At 43.2% G+C, this 21,096-nt stretch overlaps 1 protein-coding gene across 1 annotated transcript; it reads right to left on the bottom strand.

Annotated features, from left to right (window-relative positions):
* Window positions 1–11,840: 11,840 nt before the first annotated feature.
* LOC144505373 (putative G-protein coupled receptor 139) lies at window positions 11,841–16,104 on the bottom strand. The gene is made up of 2 exons (XM_078231491.1): window positions 16,086–16,104; window positions 11,841–12,745 (listed from the first exon to the last, which is right to left on the bottom strand). Exons 1-2 carry the CDS (start codon window positions 16,102–16,104, stop codon window positions 11,841–11,843), a joined length of 924 nt encoding a protein of 307 aa, XP_078087617.1.
* Window positions 16,105–21,096: the final 4,992 nt, after the last annotated feature.

The following is a 21,096-nucleotide window of genomic DNA, read 5'->3' as shown; positions in this document are numbered from 1 at the left end:
GGGGGATGCTGGTGTAGAGTGCCGAGCTGGCTGGCTGTAGAGATTTGCATTCTAATCAGTATTCTGTAATTTGATTTCTTTGTCTGTGCCCTGTTTGAGAACAGAGACCACTCCATCTGACGAAGGAGCATTGCTCCGAAAGCTTATGGTATTTGCTACCAAATACACCTGTTGGACTTTAACCTGGTGTTGTGAGACTTCTTACTGATATTCTTGACGCTCAGACAGTGCGGTTTTCCCTTGGCAAATACTCACTGTCAGTGGAGTATTTCCTCAGAACTGAGCCTTTGACTGTGTGGCGCTATCCTCTGTACTCAGTCTCTGATGGTGTGGCATTATTCCCGGTACTGAGCCTCTGTCTGTGTGGCACTAATCTCAGTTTTCTGGTTTTTCAGTGCGGTGACCCCTCAACCTTGACTTGAGCACGTACGGTTCTCCTTCAACAAATCGGCAGTGAAGTGTTCATTGAGGGGAATAGTGTGATTACTAAAGAGCTTAATCGAGAATATGCACGAAATAATCGGATCTTATATTTTCTAAATTACAATTGATCAAGAATGAATCATATTCATAAATATGTTAATGTACAGGAGGAACACTTCAGTCCTGCTCTGCCATTCAGGTAAATCTTGGATGCTTTGATTGTGGCCATCCTTCCAATTTCTGACCAACCCTCCATGGTTCCTCTGCATTCTCTCCACGAAAGATCTGTCTATGTCAGTCTGAAATATTTTCAAGGTCAGAGTCCCCATTATTGGCTTCGGAAGGAATTGAGAAACCAGTAAGCCTCGGGCTACAAAATTCCTACTCTGCTCAATCTTAAATTGGAAACACCATATCTAAAAAACACACATAATTCCATATTACGTAAACGAGTGGTAGCATCTTCTCATGATCTTGTCTGTCAGGTCATATCAACATCATACTTATGACAGTAAGACCAACTCTCATTATTCCAATATTTCATGAGTATAGGCCTTAACTGCTCAACATTTACCAGCAACTTCTTAAGAACTGTGTGCAGGAGTTGGCAACTCCCTTGAGCCAGCTCCGCTATTTAGTGACCTGTACTCAGCCTCAACTCCACTGACCTGTCCGTTCACAAGAGGACGCCAAACCCATTAACAAATAAGAATGTGCCCACCTCTTCCTAAAACTACTCAATACTCCAGCATTCACCACACTCTGGGCTGGAGAATCCCAAAGTCTCGGGACTCCATGAGAGAAGTAATTTCCGCCTATCTCTGCTTAAAATCTGCCACCCTTTATCCAAGAAATATAAACTCATATTTTAAATTGCCCGACAAGAGGAAACAACTTTCCCACGTCTTCTTTGTCAGACCCCCTTTACCTGTTTGTAAAACTCTATTATTTTTCCTCTCATTCTTCCAAAGTCGAAGGAATTTAGACATAACCTTCCCAATGTCTTCGCAAGATAAACCTGTCATCTCAAGAAACAATCTGGTGAGCTTCCCGTAAACCTACAGACAATACCAACCCACTGAACAGTTTTTGAATGCCTTCTAATGGATGCATATTCCTCATTCAGTAAACTAACGAAAACTGCACAAAATAACCGAGGCTCGATCCCTCTGTTACCATGTAGATCAATAAATCCCTAATTTTATGCAACAGCCCCGGGAGTAAAGACCCGCTTCAAATTTGCCTTCCCAATTCTATTTTGTTCTCATTTCATGTTTCATGTAGAAGGGCAGGCACATCACTCAGAACATACTGCTCATCCTTCCATTTCAATCTAATTCTGCCATTTTGCTCCTCTTGTCAATTTGGGCAACACGCTGAACCTATCTGTATATTTATTTGACTATTCAATGCATTATCCATTATTAAAAGCTTTACATCCCATCTCCACCACTACTACTTTCATATATGTTTTTCACAGCAAGTTTTTAACCTGGGAAAGGCCGTTGAACTGTTTGTACAACTTCACATCACTCATGTCTGACACGGAGTCCCTCCCGCGTTTAGAGGCTTTTCAGGTTAATGATCAAACTGTTGGCCGTATGATGAATGCACATTGGCCATTAAGCACCAGGGATGTGACTTTAACCGACAACTCCTCGCTGAGTGGCAGAAAGGCTAACTGCTGCGCCAGTTGCACTTTGCAAGCTGGTAATTATCTATTCTTATTGGCTGTTTTTTTCATGTTAGCCAATGCGCTGTTTGTAAAACTACATCAATACCAACATCCTGTGTGTTTATCTTGTCATAACCTTTTGTGTTGCAACGTATAGAATGATTATATATATATATATATATATATATATATATAGTGCTAACAGTCTTAGAGCTTTCAAAGAGAAAATTAGTTTCAGAGCAGCTTGCAGAGAAACCCTATATATTTTATAGAAATTGCTCCACAGAATGTTCATTATTTTATTATTCATTGCAGGGGAAGGAATTTGTGATTGAACATGAAATACACATATGGCTTCAGTGCCCTCTCAAATGCTCAAGGAACAGTAACAAAAACTGGTCAATTGCAGATTAAATGTCCCTCTGCATAGTCGCTATTCAACACTCCTATGGTAGTACATTACTGTGTTACATTCAACGTAACGCCCCCTCTCCATTTACGCCAACATATACTCCCAAACACAGGGTTACATCAGAATAAATCTCCCTCCAAATTGTCCCCAACAAACGCCCCAGGAGCAGAAACAGCATTGGGCTAAATACGTAATAAAGCATCTTCTACACTTTAACAGAATTAACAGCAAACATACACGACATGCTTAGATTAATGCGCCTTGAAAATACCCGAAATGGGACTACCAGGTAGATAGATCAAGCTGCAATTAACGAGTCAATCCTGCTTTACAACGTCCCATCAGAATATTCAGGGAAATCAAAGAGGCCAATGGAGGCAGAACATGGACCTCGACACTGTTTTGCTCAATCCAGATAGGGGCATGCATTGTTTGAAATAAGGGCGACGGCAGTTGGGAAGAGGGGAGAAAGATATGGTGAGATTGGCCGCAAAGGAAGTGCATGTTTTTATTTCAGCAAATTTAGCAGGATTACAAGCGAAAGATGGAGAGATAAAGCAGTTTTAACCTGGGAAATGTCGTTAAACTGTTAGTAGAACTTCACATCACTCATGTCTGGCTAGGAGTCCCTAGTCAGAAAGCATACTGAGAAGTAGTATCAGAGTTTAACCAGAATGTTTTAAACTTAAAAATGAAGTCTTAATGTGGAATTGGAAACATCTGCATTTCAAGTGGATTGAAAATTGATAGTAGTTCATCAAGATGTATTACCGGTAGGTTATACAAAGAAAATGTTGCGGGTAGCACACGTGGGACCAATCGGAGGTCCGTTAGGAGTAAGGAACCCTCACTCAAAAATACAGAATCAAATTATTTGACTGGACTGCACACCCGATGTGTGTGAATGCTGTCGGACATGTCACACATGTCAAGTAAGAGACGAACCTCAAGCGGTGATAATACCAGCACTCTTAATAACCATTCCAGCATTTGTGGAACCTTTTTCAAGAGTCTTAACTGTTTGTTTAGGATCCCTCCCTATAAAGGAAAAGTCGGAATCAATATTTGTTGACTATAATGGATATGAGATTTCTCGAGGTATTCCATTCCGCAATATTACAGCTAAAAGGAATGGAGAATAGTTTTTTTTTTCTTGGTGCAGATTACTCACAGAAACACAATCCGATAAAAGATCAGATTCGACATCGAAATTCTTCAAGGGAGTCTGAATATGTTAGGGGTAAAATAATTTAGATCAACGATGTGCCACCCAGAAATGCAGACTATATTAGAACAATGCCATCAAACTTTAAAGACCATGTTGAGGCCTATAGTTAAGGTTCTGCAGATGATTGCGATAAGGGAGTTCCAGTTGTACTTCTTTCAATCAGATGTACACCTATTGATTCAATTTAATTTCGTCCATTTGAATTGATTTCGATCATGGTGCAAGAGGAAGACTTAATTGGATTGAAAAGAAATTACTGAAGCAGCGTTCTGATAGCACATTGTTGTACTGTATTTCAATTTTAGGAAGCGATTAAATACAGCTGGTGAGTTGGCTAGACAGTATTATAAAAATGCACAGCAGTTGATGAAGCAGGAAGTGGATAAGATTTCAAATTTCGTACTTCCGTCAGTGGGGATAAAGCATTCGTAATCGGTTAACATTAAAAAACAAGATTTAGTGGGCCCTTTCAAGTTGAAAGAAAATTGAGTGAGGTGAACTATTCGTTTAAACCCCTGGCAGAAGGAAACCCAGCTGAATGTTTCATACAAATATGCTCACCCGGTATTTGGATAGGATATTGAAGCAGAAAGAGAATGTGTTACTGGATACAATCAGAGAGAATAATTAAATCCAGTTGATACTGAATGTGGCATTCCAGCAATTAAATTGGATAATGAGAAAGTTATCCGAAATTCGAATAAATTACAGAGTTACCTTCTGGACTAAAATCAAAATGAACTGGAGGAGTTATTACAATCATGTGGATATATATATATGTTAGAATAAACTTGTAAAATAATTTTGAATGCGATAGTTGTAGAAATTGACGGTTAAATTGAACAATATTCGTCTGGACTGAATCCTCTCAAGTTGGCGTAGGTTCAAATTGAAAAGCTGATGTTTCCTCAGTCTGAGGTGCAGCAGCTGAAAGTCTCGGTCACACCTGGAAAGCTGGTAAACGTGAAGAAAGAGGACTAATTCAAGTTTAGTTTCATTTCGTGAATATTATCAATGTACTGGGTTCATTTCTACAAGCTCGTGAAAAGAAACACGGTCAGATTCGCATATGTAGGACAAAGGATGTGGCATGATTAGGGTCGTATGGACAGTTCTGATCTCCATGTAACAAAGAGATAATGGAGAACTTGAAGAGATGCACAGATTATTTTCATGAATATTAGCACCAATGGAGATAGTAAGTTTTGGATAATACTGAACACACTGCGCCATTAGTCTTTGGTAAGAGAAGGCTGCAGAGTGATCAAATTTTGCCCCTAAAATTATAGAAAGGATTGGGAGGGGGGTTAGTGGAAGATCTTTCCACATTATTGTGTCTACTTCTAAATTCAAAGGAGAGATGTATTCTCAGACTGGTGAGAATTTGGAGTAGCTGAGAAACATACACTGAAGCACACATATAAATAAGAAGTGAGGTGGGCCATTCGGACCATCAAACCTGTTCTGCCATTTATTTTCATCATGGGCGATCATAAAAGTCACAACTCTGATTCCCCCTTCCTCCCATATCCCCTTGATCCCGTTGGCTGGAAGAACAATATGTAATTCAATTTTGAAATCACACAACGTTTTGGCCTCAATTACTTCCTGTGGTAGTAAATCTGTGGTCCTGAAGAGAAACATTTAAGAGGAAGTGATGAAGTACGTGAAGCAGGCAGGAAGGGCAGTTTATTCTGACAGGATCAGATGAATCTGAATGGAGAGAGGCTGGCGTGGAGCACTAGGGTGAGGTGTTCCACTGCAGCCTTAGCTCGACTGGGACAAAGGTCAAGTTTCTGTTTTATAAAATCTGTAACTTTCGTGGTAAATAATCTTAATGATCAGCGTTCCAGTTTCATAATATTGAAATCAGTTAATTAATGAATCAGTGCACTTATGACTCAGCCATTTCCAGATCGTGCTTGAAGAAGGCGATTATATAGTATCAGAATATATTGTCATTTACTCCTCCTCGAGTAAGAGTAAGATGCGATATCACGTCGAAGACAATTGTACACTGACAGATATTGCAGGAAACACGTCGGAACAGGAGTGAGGACTTCCATTCCAGTTAGTAAGCCAGGCTCAGTCCAATTCTACAGGGACAGATATTCCCAATAATGCATCGACACTGGCGTCAGTATTCCACTCTGGTTTCTGGGTTACATTCAGTTCAATTAGTCACTGACATAGACTCCCAGCAGTACAGAATTATTGGGGTTAGGTATTCCATTCTGTTCGTGATTCAAATTCATTAAAATTCGAGGACGACAATTAAAAACAGAGAAATATCGTGACATTTCCGTTGCTACATGTTTTATCAAACATCACAGACCCTAGTCTTCTCTGGTACTCGAGCTTTTTCCGGTACTGTCTTTTGACATCTTTGATGGATCTCCTTTGATCGTTTCTGGTTGTTTCACAAATGGAGAGTTGTGACCAGTTTTGGGAAATCCGAAAATGATAGAATATACAAGATCAGCGTTTAAGTCCGAATGAGTTCTGAGGAACAAATGGGCTTCGCTGTACCATCTATAGATCCCTGAAGGTACATGGAGTGGTGAGGAACGCACACGGAATGTTTTCATTCATTTTCCTGGGCATTAACTTTAGGAACAAGGAGATCCTGGTAGAAATTTATTGATCCACATTTCTGGTACCATTCTCTGAAATCCCTTCTATTGTTAGGCTACAGATGGAGTATTGTGTGCGCTCGTAAATACCTTGGACCCGATGCTGCTGCCAAATTCCTATTTCATTTTCGAAGTGTGGCGTTAACAAATATTGGACACATAACATCGATCGGTTGGGAAGAATGGGATGAAGATTGGACATATAAATTATTACAGCACTCGCTCAGCTGTGATGTGCTCAAAGGTGCAGTTTCAGTGTCAGTGAATGGGTGACTGAGGCGGGGTGGGGTGGAGAAGTGAATTGGTAAATGATTGAGTTGGTGAGTGGGTAAGTTACCAAATTAGCAAGCAGTTGAGCAAAGTAAGTGGACATGGCGTAGGCGTGTGAGGTTGGGAGTGTAGTCGAGTAATTGAGAGAGGGAGCCAATTCAAGGGGGAGTCAACAATTTCCGTGAGGACCATTTACTAATTAAGAGCGGCAATTGGGTCACTTTGAATAAATGGTTGAGCATTTCAAAATGTGGAGTAAGTTTTTGGGTGTAGCCAGTTGGTGGTCTGGTACAGAGGAGTAGTTGGGTCGTGAGTAATCAGGAGGGTATGGGTAGTTGGTAGGGTTATTAGTTTTGGGGATATTGAAATTCATTTGGTGAGAATTCGATTCGTTCTGTGATGTATTCACTTGGATGGGTAATCAGGTTGGTGAAACTCAATTTAGATAGAGTGTTATTTGCGATTGTTAAGGGATTAGTCAGATTGTGCTGGGAGTGTAAATGGAGTGATTAGGAAGTTTTGAATGGGTTCTAATTGTAATTAATCTAATTCATCGGTAATTCGTTTTAACTCTCACGTTTCGAACAATGCCTTAAACCCAAAAGGTAAACAATTAAGATAGTAAAATGAAAGGAACTTTATTTAAGGAGAAGTATGAATGAGTTCAGAGTTGTAAAGTAGAATGTGGAAGTTACAATGCAGAATTAGTTGGACCAAAATATACGAGAATGATATGCATACACAATTAAATATTTAGAATTTTAAAACACAGTTCATATATTTGCAACTAAATTCATTCTCCGTCTTTTTAAATTAATCTGATTTTAAGCACGTAACCCATAACATAGAATATGCTGATCTCGTTCATAAAACCTCTTCAGTTTCTGATGGGTAATTAGTTCCAAGACTGTATTTCTCCTTCATTCCTTTGAAAAAAGTATCATTCAGTCTAAACAAGGTTAACTAACGATCTCTTTGGGGATTGGGCTTTTGACCCATTGAGAAGTTCAAATATCTTCACTTTCCATCTGTTAATCGGATTTGTAATCGTGTGATTGGCTGACATTCTTTAATTTTGTTAAAATGTGTTTGTCCTTTATGCGCATTCAATCTCGACAATTGAGAAATGAACTGTTCAATGTATGCTACAAATCAGATTTCAAACACAGCACTTTATACATGTATATTTTCTCTTTGCAGTTTTCTTTTCTCTAATCTAATAAATACATTGGTGCATAAATATTTTTTGTGCCTCAATTTCTGCCGAATGTTTGTACGAAGTCTTTACATCAGATATGAAAACCCTTTTCTGAATGTAACGTGTACTGTGTAAGTTAAACCACCAAACTTGTGTTGAAAATAATTTATCAAAAACGAGGCTTAATTTTGATTCCGGGACATGTGTGCAAATATTCATGTGCGTTGCTTGATCAAAATCTAAGCTGTATTTCCGCTCGAGGACATCAGTGCAGAAAGAATGCTGTCCAAAGTCCAAACATCCTTAGCAGTTCTACCAACAATCGCCCTCTATCAGGAATGGGTTCATTTATGACTGCAATAGTTTAGCACCATTTGCAACTGAAGCTGTTTTGTTAATTTATGGACCGAGACATGGACAACATGCAAGTGTTGGCCAAAAAGCGGCAAACTGCATTTGTGTCACGCATTTTCTAAGCAATGGCAAGGTCTAGGAAGATAGGATCTCAAAATGCACTCAAAGTTCAATGGCATTCTCGAGATCCACATCGTGGCGATTGTCATTAATCAGAATTTAAACTCAAAACATTCTCACACCAAGACTACAAGAATGGGTCAGAGGCTATGAATTTTGCGGAGATAATCTCACACCCTGACTGCCCACTATCTACAATTCGAAAGTCATAAGTGTGATCAAATACTCTTCACTTGTCTGGCTCAATGAAGCTCCCAAAACTGAAAAATCACAATGTCATAGGGAACAACACAGCCCGCTTGATTGTTACATCACCCATCAGCTTCAACATTCCAGCCAACGACGACAGATCCAAAGAGGCTACAGTTTCTGCGTCCAAAAGATGCACTGCAACATCTCCCCAAGGCGGCTCGGACAGCAGCCCCCAAACCCAAGACCTCTACCACAATGAAGGACAAGGACAGCAAGTGCATAGCAACACCACAACAGACATCACCTTCACTTGGAACTCACGGCGTGCATTCACTGCCGCTACGTCAGAATCTGCAACTCACTCCCCAACAACACTATCGGTGCAGTTGAAAGAAACATATTTAAACACTTCAATGAGGCAGCTCACGGTCGCATTCTCATGGGCAATTGTGGATAGGCAATAAATGCTGGCCCAGTCAGTGAGATCCACATTCAATGAACAAAGAAACAAATGCATTTTAAGCAATATCTATCTATCTATCTATCTATCTATCTATCTATCTATCTATCTATCTATCTATCTATCTATCTATCTATCTATCTATCTATCTATCTATCTATCTATCTATCTATCTATCTATCTATCTATCTATCTATCTATCTATCTATCTGTCTATCTGTCTGTCTATCTATCTATCTATCTATCTATCTATCTATCTATCTATCTATCTATCTATCTATCTATCTATCTATCTATCTATCTATCTATCTATCTATCTGTCTATCTGTCTATCTGTCTATCTGTCTATCTGTCTATCTATCTATCTATCTATCTATCTATCTATCTATCTATCTATCTATCTATCTATCTATCTATCTATCTATCTCTCCCCTTCTCTCTCTCACTTTCCCTATCTCTATTTATCTGTCTGTCTAATCTCTCTCATTCTCTCCGTCACCAGTCCATCTGTCTCTCCGTCAGCCTCCCCCTCTCCTCCAGTTATTATCGACAACCCCTCTGTCTCTATGTGTCTCTCTTTCCTTCAGTCTCTCTTTAGCTCTCGGCTCCTAATTTATCTTTCTCTATCCCCAAATCCAGCTTCTCTCTCTCTCTCTCTCTGCGCTAGATTTCTCCCTTCTGCTCCATGTTCTCTGTTTCTCTGTCGTCCAAATCTTGCGTTCTCTCGCTCAATCTTTCTCTCGCCAGCCTCCGTGTATATTTTTTTCTCCCCCAGCCTCTGTCTTGCCCAGTCTCGCATTTTTCGCGCCCATCTTTCTTAATTTATCTGTCTCTCTGTCAAACACACAGTCACGCAACGAAGTTTGCCCCCTCCTATTCAAGTCTCGCTTACAATCTCCCTCTTTCGCATTCTCTCTCTGACCTCTGTCCTCTTCTCAGTCAGCCTTTTTCGCGAAATTCACTCTCTATCACACACAGGCAATCATACACACTTTCCTGCCTGTTTATCTCTCCTCACAGAAAAGATACCCTCTCTCGTTCTTTCTCTATCACTCCCATTCTCTTTGACACTTTTCCCTACCTGCTCCCCACTCCATCACGAAGATGATTTATTGCCTCGCTACCTCGTCTTTCCCCTTGCCGAATCTCACCTCTCCCTCTTTCTCTCTCCACAAGTTACTGTTTCTCCCAGACTTGCTCTCTCCCGCCGGCTTTCTCCCCCCTCTTATACAAACTCTTCACTTTCCATCGTGTCTCTCCTGCCACTATACCTCCTTCTCTCCGTGTCGTTTTCCCAGTCTCTCCCTCTCTATCTCTCTCTGTGGATCCCACCACCGTGACAATTCGAATATCTATACAATTTGTCAATGAGCTGCAACGACGCTCACCGAACTGCTCAATGACCTCAAGACAATGTGCGAGTGGATTAAGGAGCTGTCACTCAGAGATCGCAATCATCAATTGGGCAAAGTAAAAGTCGCTCACACTTTTCGCACGCCCAATTGTGAAATGAACAATCAAGCCACGAAAATACGCATTTTTCAATACTCCGTTGAAGAGGGTGGGCACAGGCTTGGGCTGGCAGATTGTCTGAGGTCACTGTCACTCACCGGGCAAAATTTACTAATGAGCTGATGCAGTCTTCTGTAAACGACGCAGCTCCCTGTTTGGATGAAACGGCACAGGATCAAAGTCACTGATTGGACAATGTTGGTATTCATCAGAGATTCTGTTGACAAAGGCGAATTTGACTACCAGTCTTCAACTTCTCGATTGTTCGAGGGGTCTGCCCGGCCCCGTGTGGAGCAACTCGAGGGGCAGGACCAGCTGAGATTCATCGGGAAATCCAACAAACGGAACATTAAGTCTGCAACTGCAGAATTGTGCTCAATTGCCTTATGGAAGGAAGGATAAATCTCCCCTTGACGGAGTGTTAGGGAAGCTCGCCAGAATAATCGCTGGGCTGGTGCTTTGGTGTGTGTATCGGGGTGGGGGGCCGGGGTGTTTGAGGAGGTGACTTTCTAATGATGGGAGAATGGGAAACCTGGGTTTGTACTTTCTAGAGTTTGGACGAATGTGGATTAAATTCATTGAATTTTCAAAATTCTTACAGGGTGTGTATAGATATTTACGCTGTCTGATGAATCTAAAAGCCGACGATATATTCTCAGAGAAAGGGGAAAGTCATTTCAGAATGACAAGAGGAGGAATTTGTTCACTCAGATTTTGGTGGGTTTTTTTGAATTTTCTATCTCACAGAGCTGTTTGAGGTCAACAACTGAACGTGCTCACGATTGAACCCGATGTGTTTATGGAGGACAATGACATCAATGGATATGGAAATATTATGGAAACCCGCCATCGAGTTGATGATCAGTAATAATGAAATTCTATGTCAGAACAGACTCTGCAGGCCAAAGAGACTATACATGTCTGTATATTTTTATCTTTGCTCCTTGACAGGTTGGTGTTGCCCTTGGGCTCCTTTTGGTTCTTCCTGAATGGCTGAGCGCAGTCCTGTTCATTTTGAGAGTCCTTTGGTTGACTTATGTGGCTGCAGTCACTGGCTGAGGTCGCAATTGCTGAGGCGGTTTTGAGCCAGTGCTTGCAGATCTCATTTTGGCTATAATCATTGTAGGCAGAAGGTAGATACCTGATTGGATGCGGCCAGTGTCACTCACGTGATAACGCTCCTTCTCCGTGGCTGATGTGGCTATGAGTCAAAAGCAGTGGTCCTTGATTGTTTGTACTCCACATCTTCATCATCACCTCTTGTCTGATCAAGCCCTTCTCTTTATTTTGTGGCTTTGGGTAGATTGCAGATAATTATTCAAATCGGTGGCTGCAAACACTCGGAGAAACATCTGGGTTCTTCTCAGTTGTTTTGTTTATTCATTGATTTAGTAATTAATGAGACCGAGTATGCCATTGCCTTCCTGACCTGCTCTCTGAACTTAGACTGTGTCACCGCATAAATAAATGTGTTTGTGCAGCAATTTATATCCGTAAGCAAAAATCCGACTTGTTGAATTGTAAATTCCAAATACGTGAGGTAAACTAACCCTCCAATGGTGTAATATAAAAAATTTACCACAAACACAAACCACAAGAGAATGAAGCTGCCGGATATGGCAAAGAGTAATACCATAGACTTATTTCTGCTCTCCATTTCAGGGTCATTGTGATGTTCCGCCTTATTCTGACCCCTCAGCCCCTTACGAACTCGACTGGCCACGAGAATATGTCTGACTGTCAAAGCATTGAACAAAATAATTAAAATAAATGGGAGGAAAGGCATCAAAACCTTATGGAACCAATTATATCCCACCCACCTTGGATCAGTGAAAGCAGTTGGATTTTGTTTACATCCCCAAGGTACATTGTCGATTATCACCCCAGGTTCATTTGTAAAGTAGTTAGGGATGTTCTTTGAAACGAGGAAGATGCTTGTTATTGCTAGAACCAAAGTTGCAGTTTTCTTGGTGCAATATTTTGTTTTCAGCTTCATGCAACAAATGGCCACAAATCGATCAAAGGAGAAAGTGACGGTGAACCAAACAGAACAGTCTTTGGCTGCAGCAACAAGCACCGCGTTAATTCCACACACAGGTGTGATGTCCAGGAAACACACTGGGAAATAATAGTAACTGATTTTATTTAGTATGACCTGCGTAATAATGACCAATAGATCCGCCGTTGCCATACCTACGAGGTAGAAGGTGGTGCAGGTGGAAAGTCCACACTTTCCACGGGACAGGATTACAATTGCCAGCAAATTAACTGTAAGACAGAAAATAGAGAAGAGACGATTAATTACTGAACAAACATTATCTGTGTCTGACACAAATGTGGAGATGCCGGCGTTGAACTGTGGTAAGCACATTAAGAAATCTCTCAACACCAGCTTAAAGTCCAACATGTTTCATAGAATCATAGAATCATAGAACCCCTACAGTGCAGAAAGAGGCCATTTGGCCCATCGAGTCTGCAGCGACAACAATCCCATCCAGGCCCTATCCCCATATCCCTACATATTTATCTGCTAATCCCTTTAACCCTCATATTTACCCACTAATCCATGCATCCCGGGACACTAAGTGACAATTTAGCTTGGCCAATCAACCTAACCCACACATCTTTGGACAGTGGGAGGAAACCGGAGCACCCGGAGGAAACCCACGCAGACACGGGAGAATGTGCAAACTCCGCACAGACAGTGACCCGAGCCGGGAATCGAACTCAGGTCCCCGGAGCTGTGAAGCAGCAGTGCTAACCACGATGCTACCGTGTTGCCCACGGTATTTGGTAGTACAAGGTTTCGGAGTGTTGCTCCTTCCTCAGGTGAGTGAAGAGTTGTGTTCACAAACAGGGCATTCATAGACACAGACTAAATGTACAAAATAATTGTTGGAATGCGAGTATTTACAGGTAATCATGTCTTTATAGGTACAGGCAATGTGAGTGGACAGAGGGTTAAGCACAGGTTAAAGGGGTGTGAATTGTCTTCGGCCAGGACAGTTAGTGAGATTTTGCATGCCCAGAAAATTCGTGGGGGAACGGATAGTGTGCCATGAACCCAAGATCCGGGTTGAGGCCGTCCTCATATGTGCGAAACTTAACTATCAGTTTTGCTCGGCAATTGTGCATTCTCATGTGTCGTAAAGGTTCCCTTGGAGAACGCCACCCGAAGATCAGAGGCTGAATGCCCGTGACGGCTGAAGTGTTCCCCCACAGGAAGAGAACACTCCTGCCTGGTGATTGTCAAATGTGTTCATTCATCCGTCGTCGTAGCATCTACATGGTCTCGCTAATGTACCACGCCTCAGAACATTCTTTCCTGCAGCATATCAGGCAGACAACGTCGGCCGTGTTGCAAGAGCATTTACTGCGTACCTCGTGGATGGTGTTCTCACGTGAGGCGATGGCATTCGTGCTGATGATCCGGCACGTCTTGCATAGGTTTCTGTGACAGGATTGTGTGGTGTCGTGGTCACTGTTCTCCTGAAGGCTGGGTAGTTAGCTGCGGACAATGGGCTGTCTGAGGTTGTGCAGTTGTTTGAAGACAAGAACTGGGGGTGTGGTGATGGCCTTGGCGAGATGTTCCCCATCATCAATGACATCTTGAAGGCTCCGGAGAAGGTGTCGTAGCTTCTCCGGCCAGGAGAAGTACTGGACGATGTAACACGGTATCTGTCCACCGTACCTGTGTTTGTCTTCTGAGGAAGTCGGTGCAGTTTTTCGCTGTGGTGCGTCGGCACTGTTGATCAATGAGTCCAGCGCCATAACCTGTTCTTATGAGGGCGCCTTTCAGCGTCTGTTGGTATCTGTTGCGATCCTCCTATCAGAGCAGATCCTATGTAGACGGCGGGCTTGTCCGTAGGGGATGGCTTCTTTAACGTGTTTCGGCTGGAACCTGGATAATTGGAACATCGTGAAGTTATCCGTGGGCTTGCGGTACAGTGAAGTGCTGAGGTGAGCTTCCTTGATTGAAATGCGTATGTCCCCGAACGCAACCGATTCTGGAGAGAAGTCCATGGTGAGCCTGATGTGGGAAGGAACTTGTTGATGTCATCATACAGTTGTTTCAGTAATTGTTTGCCATGAGTCCAAAGGAAGATAATGTCATCGATGTATCCAGTGTATAGTGTCGGTTGAAGGTCCTGTGTGGTGAAGAGTTCTTGTTGGAACCTGTGCATGAAGATGTTGGCATATTGAGGTGCGAATTTGGTCCCCATGGTTGTTCCGTGTGTGCGGATGAAGGACTGGTTGTTGAAGGTGAAGACGTTGTCGTCCAGGATGAAGTGGAGAGTTGTATAATTGCATCCAGAGATTGGCAGTTGTCGGCGTTGAGTGCTGAGGCAGTTGCAGCAATGCCGTCGTCGTCAGGGATGCTGTTTTGGAGTGCCGAGGCATCCATTGTGACGAGGAATGCTCCTGGTTCAACTACTCCATATGTGCTGCGTTTCTGTAGGATGTCTATAGTGTCGCGCCCGAAGCTGGGAGTTCTTTGTACAATGGGCTTCAGGATGCGCTCAACGTAGCCGGAGACGTTCTCACAGAGGGTCCCATTGCCTGATACGATGGGACGGCCGGGGTGTGTTGGCCTTGTGTATCTCCGAGAGGCAGCAGATATCTCCAGCGCGGGGAGAACATGGGATGAGAGCATGGAGGGTGCTCTGAAGGTCCGTTTCAAAGGTCTGAATCTGTCTATTGAGCTGACGGGTGTATTCTTTGGTCGGATCTGCGGGTAACTCTCTGTCGTGTTCCTTTGTTGTTGAGTTGTCGGCACACGTCTTTGCTGTAATCTGTTCTGTTCGGTATGACTGTGGCTCCTCCTTTATCTGCTGGTTTGATCATAATGTTGTGGTTGGTCTTGAGAGCGCGGATGGTATTGCATTATGCTTGGGTGACGTTCGGGGCTGCATTCTGAGTGCAGCTGATGAATCTGGCATTGACGCACCTCCTGACGACTTGGGCATATATGTAGAGTCGAGGGCAGTGGCCATACAGATGAATCCAATTCGACTCTTCCCTCTTCTGTTGCTGCACCGCGGATCTCTCTGTTGGCTGTTCCGGTTCATTGGCTGTCTCATTGTGTTCGCTGTTGTCCTCTTGGGGTTTGTGGAAGAACTCCTGCGAGCCTCATTCACCTGATGAATCCCTCTGTACCCGCTGCGAGAATAATGGACTCCATTTTGTTGGTGGGGCAGAAATTGAGCCCTCGGCTGTGGAATCCGATTTCGTCTGGTCGAAGTGCGTAGTCTGACAAGTTGACAATGGACATTACTGCAGTGATACAGTTTTCTACTGCGATATTGGGGGAGGCGAGGTTGCTGCTGGTGGTGATGCCGAGTTTCTCCAGTTTGCTGTTCTTGGTGTGCATGTCGATGGCGTAGTTCTGTTGTCTCGTCCGCTTGGCAATGTTTCGCAGATGACCAGCATCCTGAGCGCAAGTTGAGAATACGGACACTAACTTGGTTTCCAGGATGCGGCGCCTGCTGTAGAGCTGGTGTATGAGGTGGTTCAGGAGTGTGAGAGAGATGCAATGGCAAGGTCTCTCAGCGCAATCTGTGTTATAGGTTGACATGATTGGGTTCGTGATCTGTAGTCCTTTCGGTACCTTGTCTGCTTTCTTCCATCTTTATAGAAACATGATATCTGTGTCGATATTCACGATCTTCTTGGAGATCCTCTCCACTTGGAGCCGGCAGATGGAGGTGTCGATGTTAGCCACGATGTGGCGATGCCAGCGATGGACTGGGGTAAGGATAATAAGAAGTCTCTCAACCCCAGGTTAAAGTCCAACAGGTTTATTTGAAAAAACAAGCTTTCTGAGTGTTGCTCCTTCCTCAGGTAAGTGAAGAGTTGTATTCACAAACAGGGCATACAGAGACACAGACTCAATTTACAAGATAATTTTTATAATGCGAGTCTTTACAGGTAATCGAATCTTTATAGTTACAGACAATGTGAGTGAAGATAAATCATAGAAATCATAGAAACCCTCCAGTGCAGAAGGAGGCCATTCGGCCCATCGAGTCTGCACCGACCACAATCCCACCCAGGCCCTACCCCCACATATTTACCCGCTAATCCCTCTAACCTACGCATCTCAGGACTCTAAGGGGCAATTTTTAACCTGGCCAATCAACCTCACCCGCACATCTTTGGACTAAGAGAGGGGTAAGCCCAGGTTAAAGAGGTGTGAATTGTCTCTAGCCAGCACAGTTAGTGAGATTTTACAAGCCCAGGCAAGTCGTGGGGGTGACAGATAGTGTGTCATGAACCCAAGATCCCGGTTGACGTCATCCTCATGTGTGCAGAACTTGGCCATCAATTTTCGCTCTACGATTCAGCATTGTTGTGTGGCATGGAGGCCGCCTTGGAGAACGCTTACCTGAAGATCAGACGCTAAATGTCCATGACTGCTGAAGTGTTCCCGACAAGATGAGAGCACTCCTGTCTGGTGATTATCGAGAGGTGTTCATTCATCTGTTGTAGCATCTGCATGGTCTCACCAATGTACCGTACCTCGGGACATCCTTTCCTGCAATGTATCAGGTAGACAACGTTGGCCAATCGACAGTTCCGACGCACCACAGTGAAAAACCGCACTGACTTCCTCAGAAGGCAATCATGGGACACGGCGAACAGAGTACCCTTCGTCATCCAGTACTTCCCCGGAGCGGAGAAGCTACAATATCTTCCCGGGAGCCTTAAACATGTCATCGATCAAGACGAAAATTCGCTAAGGCCATCACCACATCCCCACTTATTGCCTTCAAACAACTGCACAACCTCAAACAGACCATTGTACGCAACAAATTACCCAGCCTTTAGGAGAACAGTGACCACGACACCACACAACAACCTCTGCAAGACATGCCGGAACATCAACATGGATGTCATCATCTCACATGAGAACACCCAGCCACCAGGTACACAGTAAATGCTCTTCCGACTCGGCCGACTTTGTCTACCTGATATGTTGCAGGAAAAGATGTCCCGAGGCATGGTACTTTCGAGAGACCATGCAGACAATGGATGAATGAACACTGCTGGACAATCACCAGGCAGGAGCGTTCTCTTCCTGTGGGGAAACGCTTCAGCAGTCACCGGCATTCAGCCCCTCATCTTCGGGTATGCATCCTCCAAGGCAACCTTCACGACACACGACAACACAATCGCTGAGCAAAAACTGATAGCCAAGTTCCGCACACATGAGGACGGCCTCAACCGAGACCTTCGGTTCATTTCCCACTATCTGTAAACCCCACGAATTGCCTGGGCTTGCAAAATTTCACTAACTGTCCTGGCTGGAGACAATTCACACCTCTTTAATCTGTTCTTAACCCTTTCTGCACACACATTGTGTGTCGCTATAAAGACTTGATTACCTGTCAAGACTCGCATTCCAATTATTATCTCGTAAATTGAGTCTGTGTCTTTGTATGCCCTGTTTGTGAACACAACTCTTCACTCGTCTGAGGAAGGAGCAACACTCTGAAAGCTTGTGCTACCAAATAAACCTGTTGGACTTTAACATGGTGTTGAGAGACTTCTTACTCTGACAGAAACAGCAGGAACATGATTTAGCAACACAAACTGCTGTATTAGCTTGGGTCGGAGGGTGACATTAAAAAATCTTAGCCATGATCCTAACCCATCTGTAAGTTGCCAAATTCCAGGCTGAACACATTCAGCATATAGATCGATCAACTTCAATTAGGTGGATTGGCAATGTGTGTTTTTTTTTAACGAGGCTGAGAATGTCTGTTTTCATTTGTTGTTCAGGTTTATCTCTGATGGACAGCTTTGCCAATCAAACTCTACAAAACCAAAGAAAATCACACAAGATGGACACTGGAAGCGTTATCCCACCCCAGACCAAATGTTGGAAGCCACGGGTAATTGGACTTTGCCGATCTCTACAACTGGTGTGGTTAGACTCATTCAGTGATTATTGGAATTCTCCAACATCAGCACCTCCATCCCGCGATCAGAAACTTCCCACGTTTGGAACGTCCCCGGGGCACATTGTTCCCTGGAATATACCGAATCTAGCTTCCAACCCTCCCCAGGATTGGATCTAGGTGGCGCTTGTCTCAGAACTTCTAGCTCCAAGATCAGTGTAATGGCAACTTCGGCTTTTTCCCATGATATATCAAGTTCCAATGTCTGAAAGTTATGTAATTTGAGCTTGTCTGGAATTGAGAACTGTCCAGCATTGGACACGAAATATAAATTATTCCTTCCAAGAAGCAGAACTATTCCTGGCTCAGATGCAAACAGAAAAGTACCGTCCCTCAAAATGGATATTAGCCGGAATGAAGCCCTCCAAGACCAGATCATTGCACAGAAAGATGAAAATGAACAGATGTTACGTGTGTTGGACGAGTTTAAGGAGAACGAGGCATTGTACCTTCATCCAATATTAATTAATACAATGAATTTGAACGTTTAATTAGATATTTATGTTGACATTATCTTAATTGTAATGTTGAAAGGAATATAAATATGCAATTTTATTCATCTAGTCAGACATTAGACCACTTGGTCAACCCTTATTATAGTTTAAATTTGTCCACAGACGACATAAATGACTGATCAAATAAGTTGACATTGAATGTGCAATAATTGAAACATGCATAGTCAATCAAATATTTAATATGCCTGAAGATCAAGTGATCGATCTTGAGTTGGGAAATATGTTGAGAAATGGCGTATTTAAATATCTTGCCAACTCCATTAATTGATCCTACATAATTTCTTGCAGTTCGAAAGAATTTTATATCACACATCAGTCTCAGGATCGCACGCAACTCCAACCCGCTCCCCCTCGTCGAACAACTCAGCATGAAGTTCTCTTGAGGTCAGGCTTCAACATCAGAGTCCGCTCAAGATACCAGGATGGTCAGTGAGATGGGCGATGACGCAAGAAAAGAAAAACGGTTGATGTTGAACTTAAATGGATGTGGTAGGAAGTTTGGGGAATGATACATTGACGGTGGGAGCTGATGGAGGATAAGTACAGTAAGAAGTTTAACAACACCAGGTTAAAGTCCAACAGGTTTATTTGGTAGCAAAAGCCACACAAGCTTTGGAAGCTCTAAGCCCCTTCTTCAGGTGAGTGGGAATTCTGTTCACAAACAGAGTTTATAAAGACACAGACTCAATTTACATGAATAATGGTTGGAATGCGAATGCTTACAACTAATCAAGTCTTTAAGAAACCAAACAATGGGAGTGGAGAGAGCATCAAGACAGGCTGAAAAGATGTGTATTGTCTCCAGACAAGACAGCCAGTGAAACTCTGCAGGTCCACGCAACTGTGGGCGTTACAAATAGTGTGACATGAACCCAATATCCCGGTTGAGGCCGTCCGCGTGTGTGCGGAACTTGGCTATCAGTTTCTGCTCAGCGACTCTGCGCTGTCGTGTGTCGTGAAGGCCGCCTTGGAGAACGCTTACCCGAATATCAGAGGCCGAATGCCCGTGACCGCTGAAATGCTCCCCAACAGGAAGAGAACAGTCTTGCCTGGTGATTGTCGAGCGGTGTTCATTCATCCGTTGTCGCAGCGTCTGCATAGTTTCCCCAATGTACCATGCCTCGGGACATCCTTTCTTGCAGCGTATCAGGTAGACAACGTTGGCCGAGTTGCAAGAGTATGTACCGTGTACCTGGTGGATGGTGTTCTCACGTGTTCTTGTGAGTGCGGCTGATGAATTTGGTGTTGACGCACCTCCTGACGGCTTGGGCATACATGTCAAGTCGAGGGCAGCGGCCTTCCGGAGGAGTCCAATTCGACTCTTTCCTCTTAATATGGGATAAGTAACCATAGAATGTTTCCCACGGAAGAGAAAGTGTGAAAGTTGCAACAGAGCCATTTTGGTGGAAAAACGTCGAGGGAATGGTACTCACAGTGGAGGGGAATCTGAGATGAGCAATAATTAGGAAATTTTGGTTGCGCTGGTCTGAAAATTCCTTCCCAGGAACAGATGGTATGGAGGTGGATCAGCAGGGAGAAATTGAAATTTCATGTAGCGGAGGAACACGAAGAATAATCACGAGATCTTCAGGTATCAGTCAACTTACATTTGACGTTGGTGGAAATCCATTCTGTGAAATTCATGTCAATATGTCGAGAAAGGGAAGTGAAGTGTCAGAGAAGAGCAAGGCGAAGAGGTATCTAAATTAAAAGCAATGCTGCTGAAATGTTTAATATAAAGCAAAATGAACTGGCACCACCACATTCAGCAATGTACGCACAAACCTAAGAAGGACTGGAATAAACAATTGTCGCCATGCCCTGCACAACCTAACCAGGAGAGCTGCATGTATTCTAATCAAAGGCAGCAGATGTGGCACAGCGAAAGACTCTCTGTCATTCAGGTGGGGCAATTTGTGTGTGTAATATACAAATCATTACACCCAAACTCAACAGTTTTGCATTTTTCAAAACTCCATGTGCAGAAATCAGGGCGAGGAAGCTAAGAGGATTTAAATTTCCAGAACGGGCCTGCTGAGAATGCAGAAATCAACATTGAAGGAAATTATCGGAATAAATTCGAACTCGGAATATCTCAACAGGAGGTGGCAGAGGGAAAATTGCCCCTTGCTGTCTGCCAACC

This window comes from Mustelus asterias, chromosome 16, assembly GCF_964213995.1.
Source record: "Mustelus asterias chromosome 16, sMusAst1.hap1.1, whole genome shotgun sequence".
NCBI lineage: Eukaryota > Metazoa > Chordata > Chondrichthyes > Carcharhiniformes > Triakidae > Mustelus > Mustelus asterias.
The sequence above is the reverse complement of the archived record's forward strand: the minus strand, read 5'-3'. Positions and strand labels throughout refer to the sequence as shown.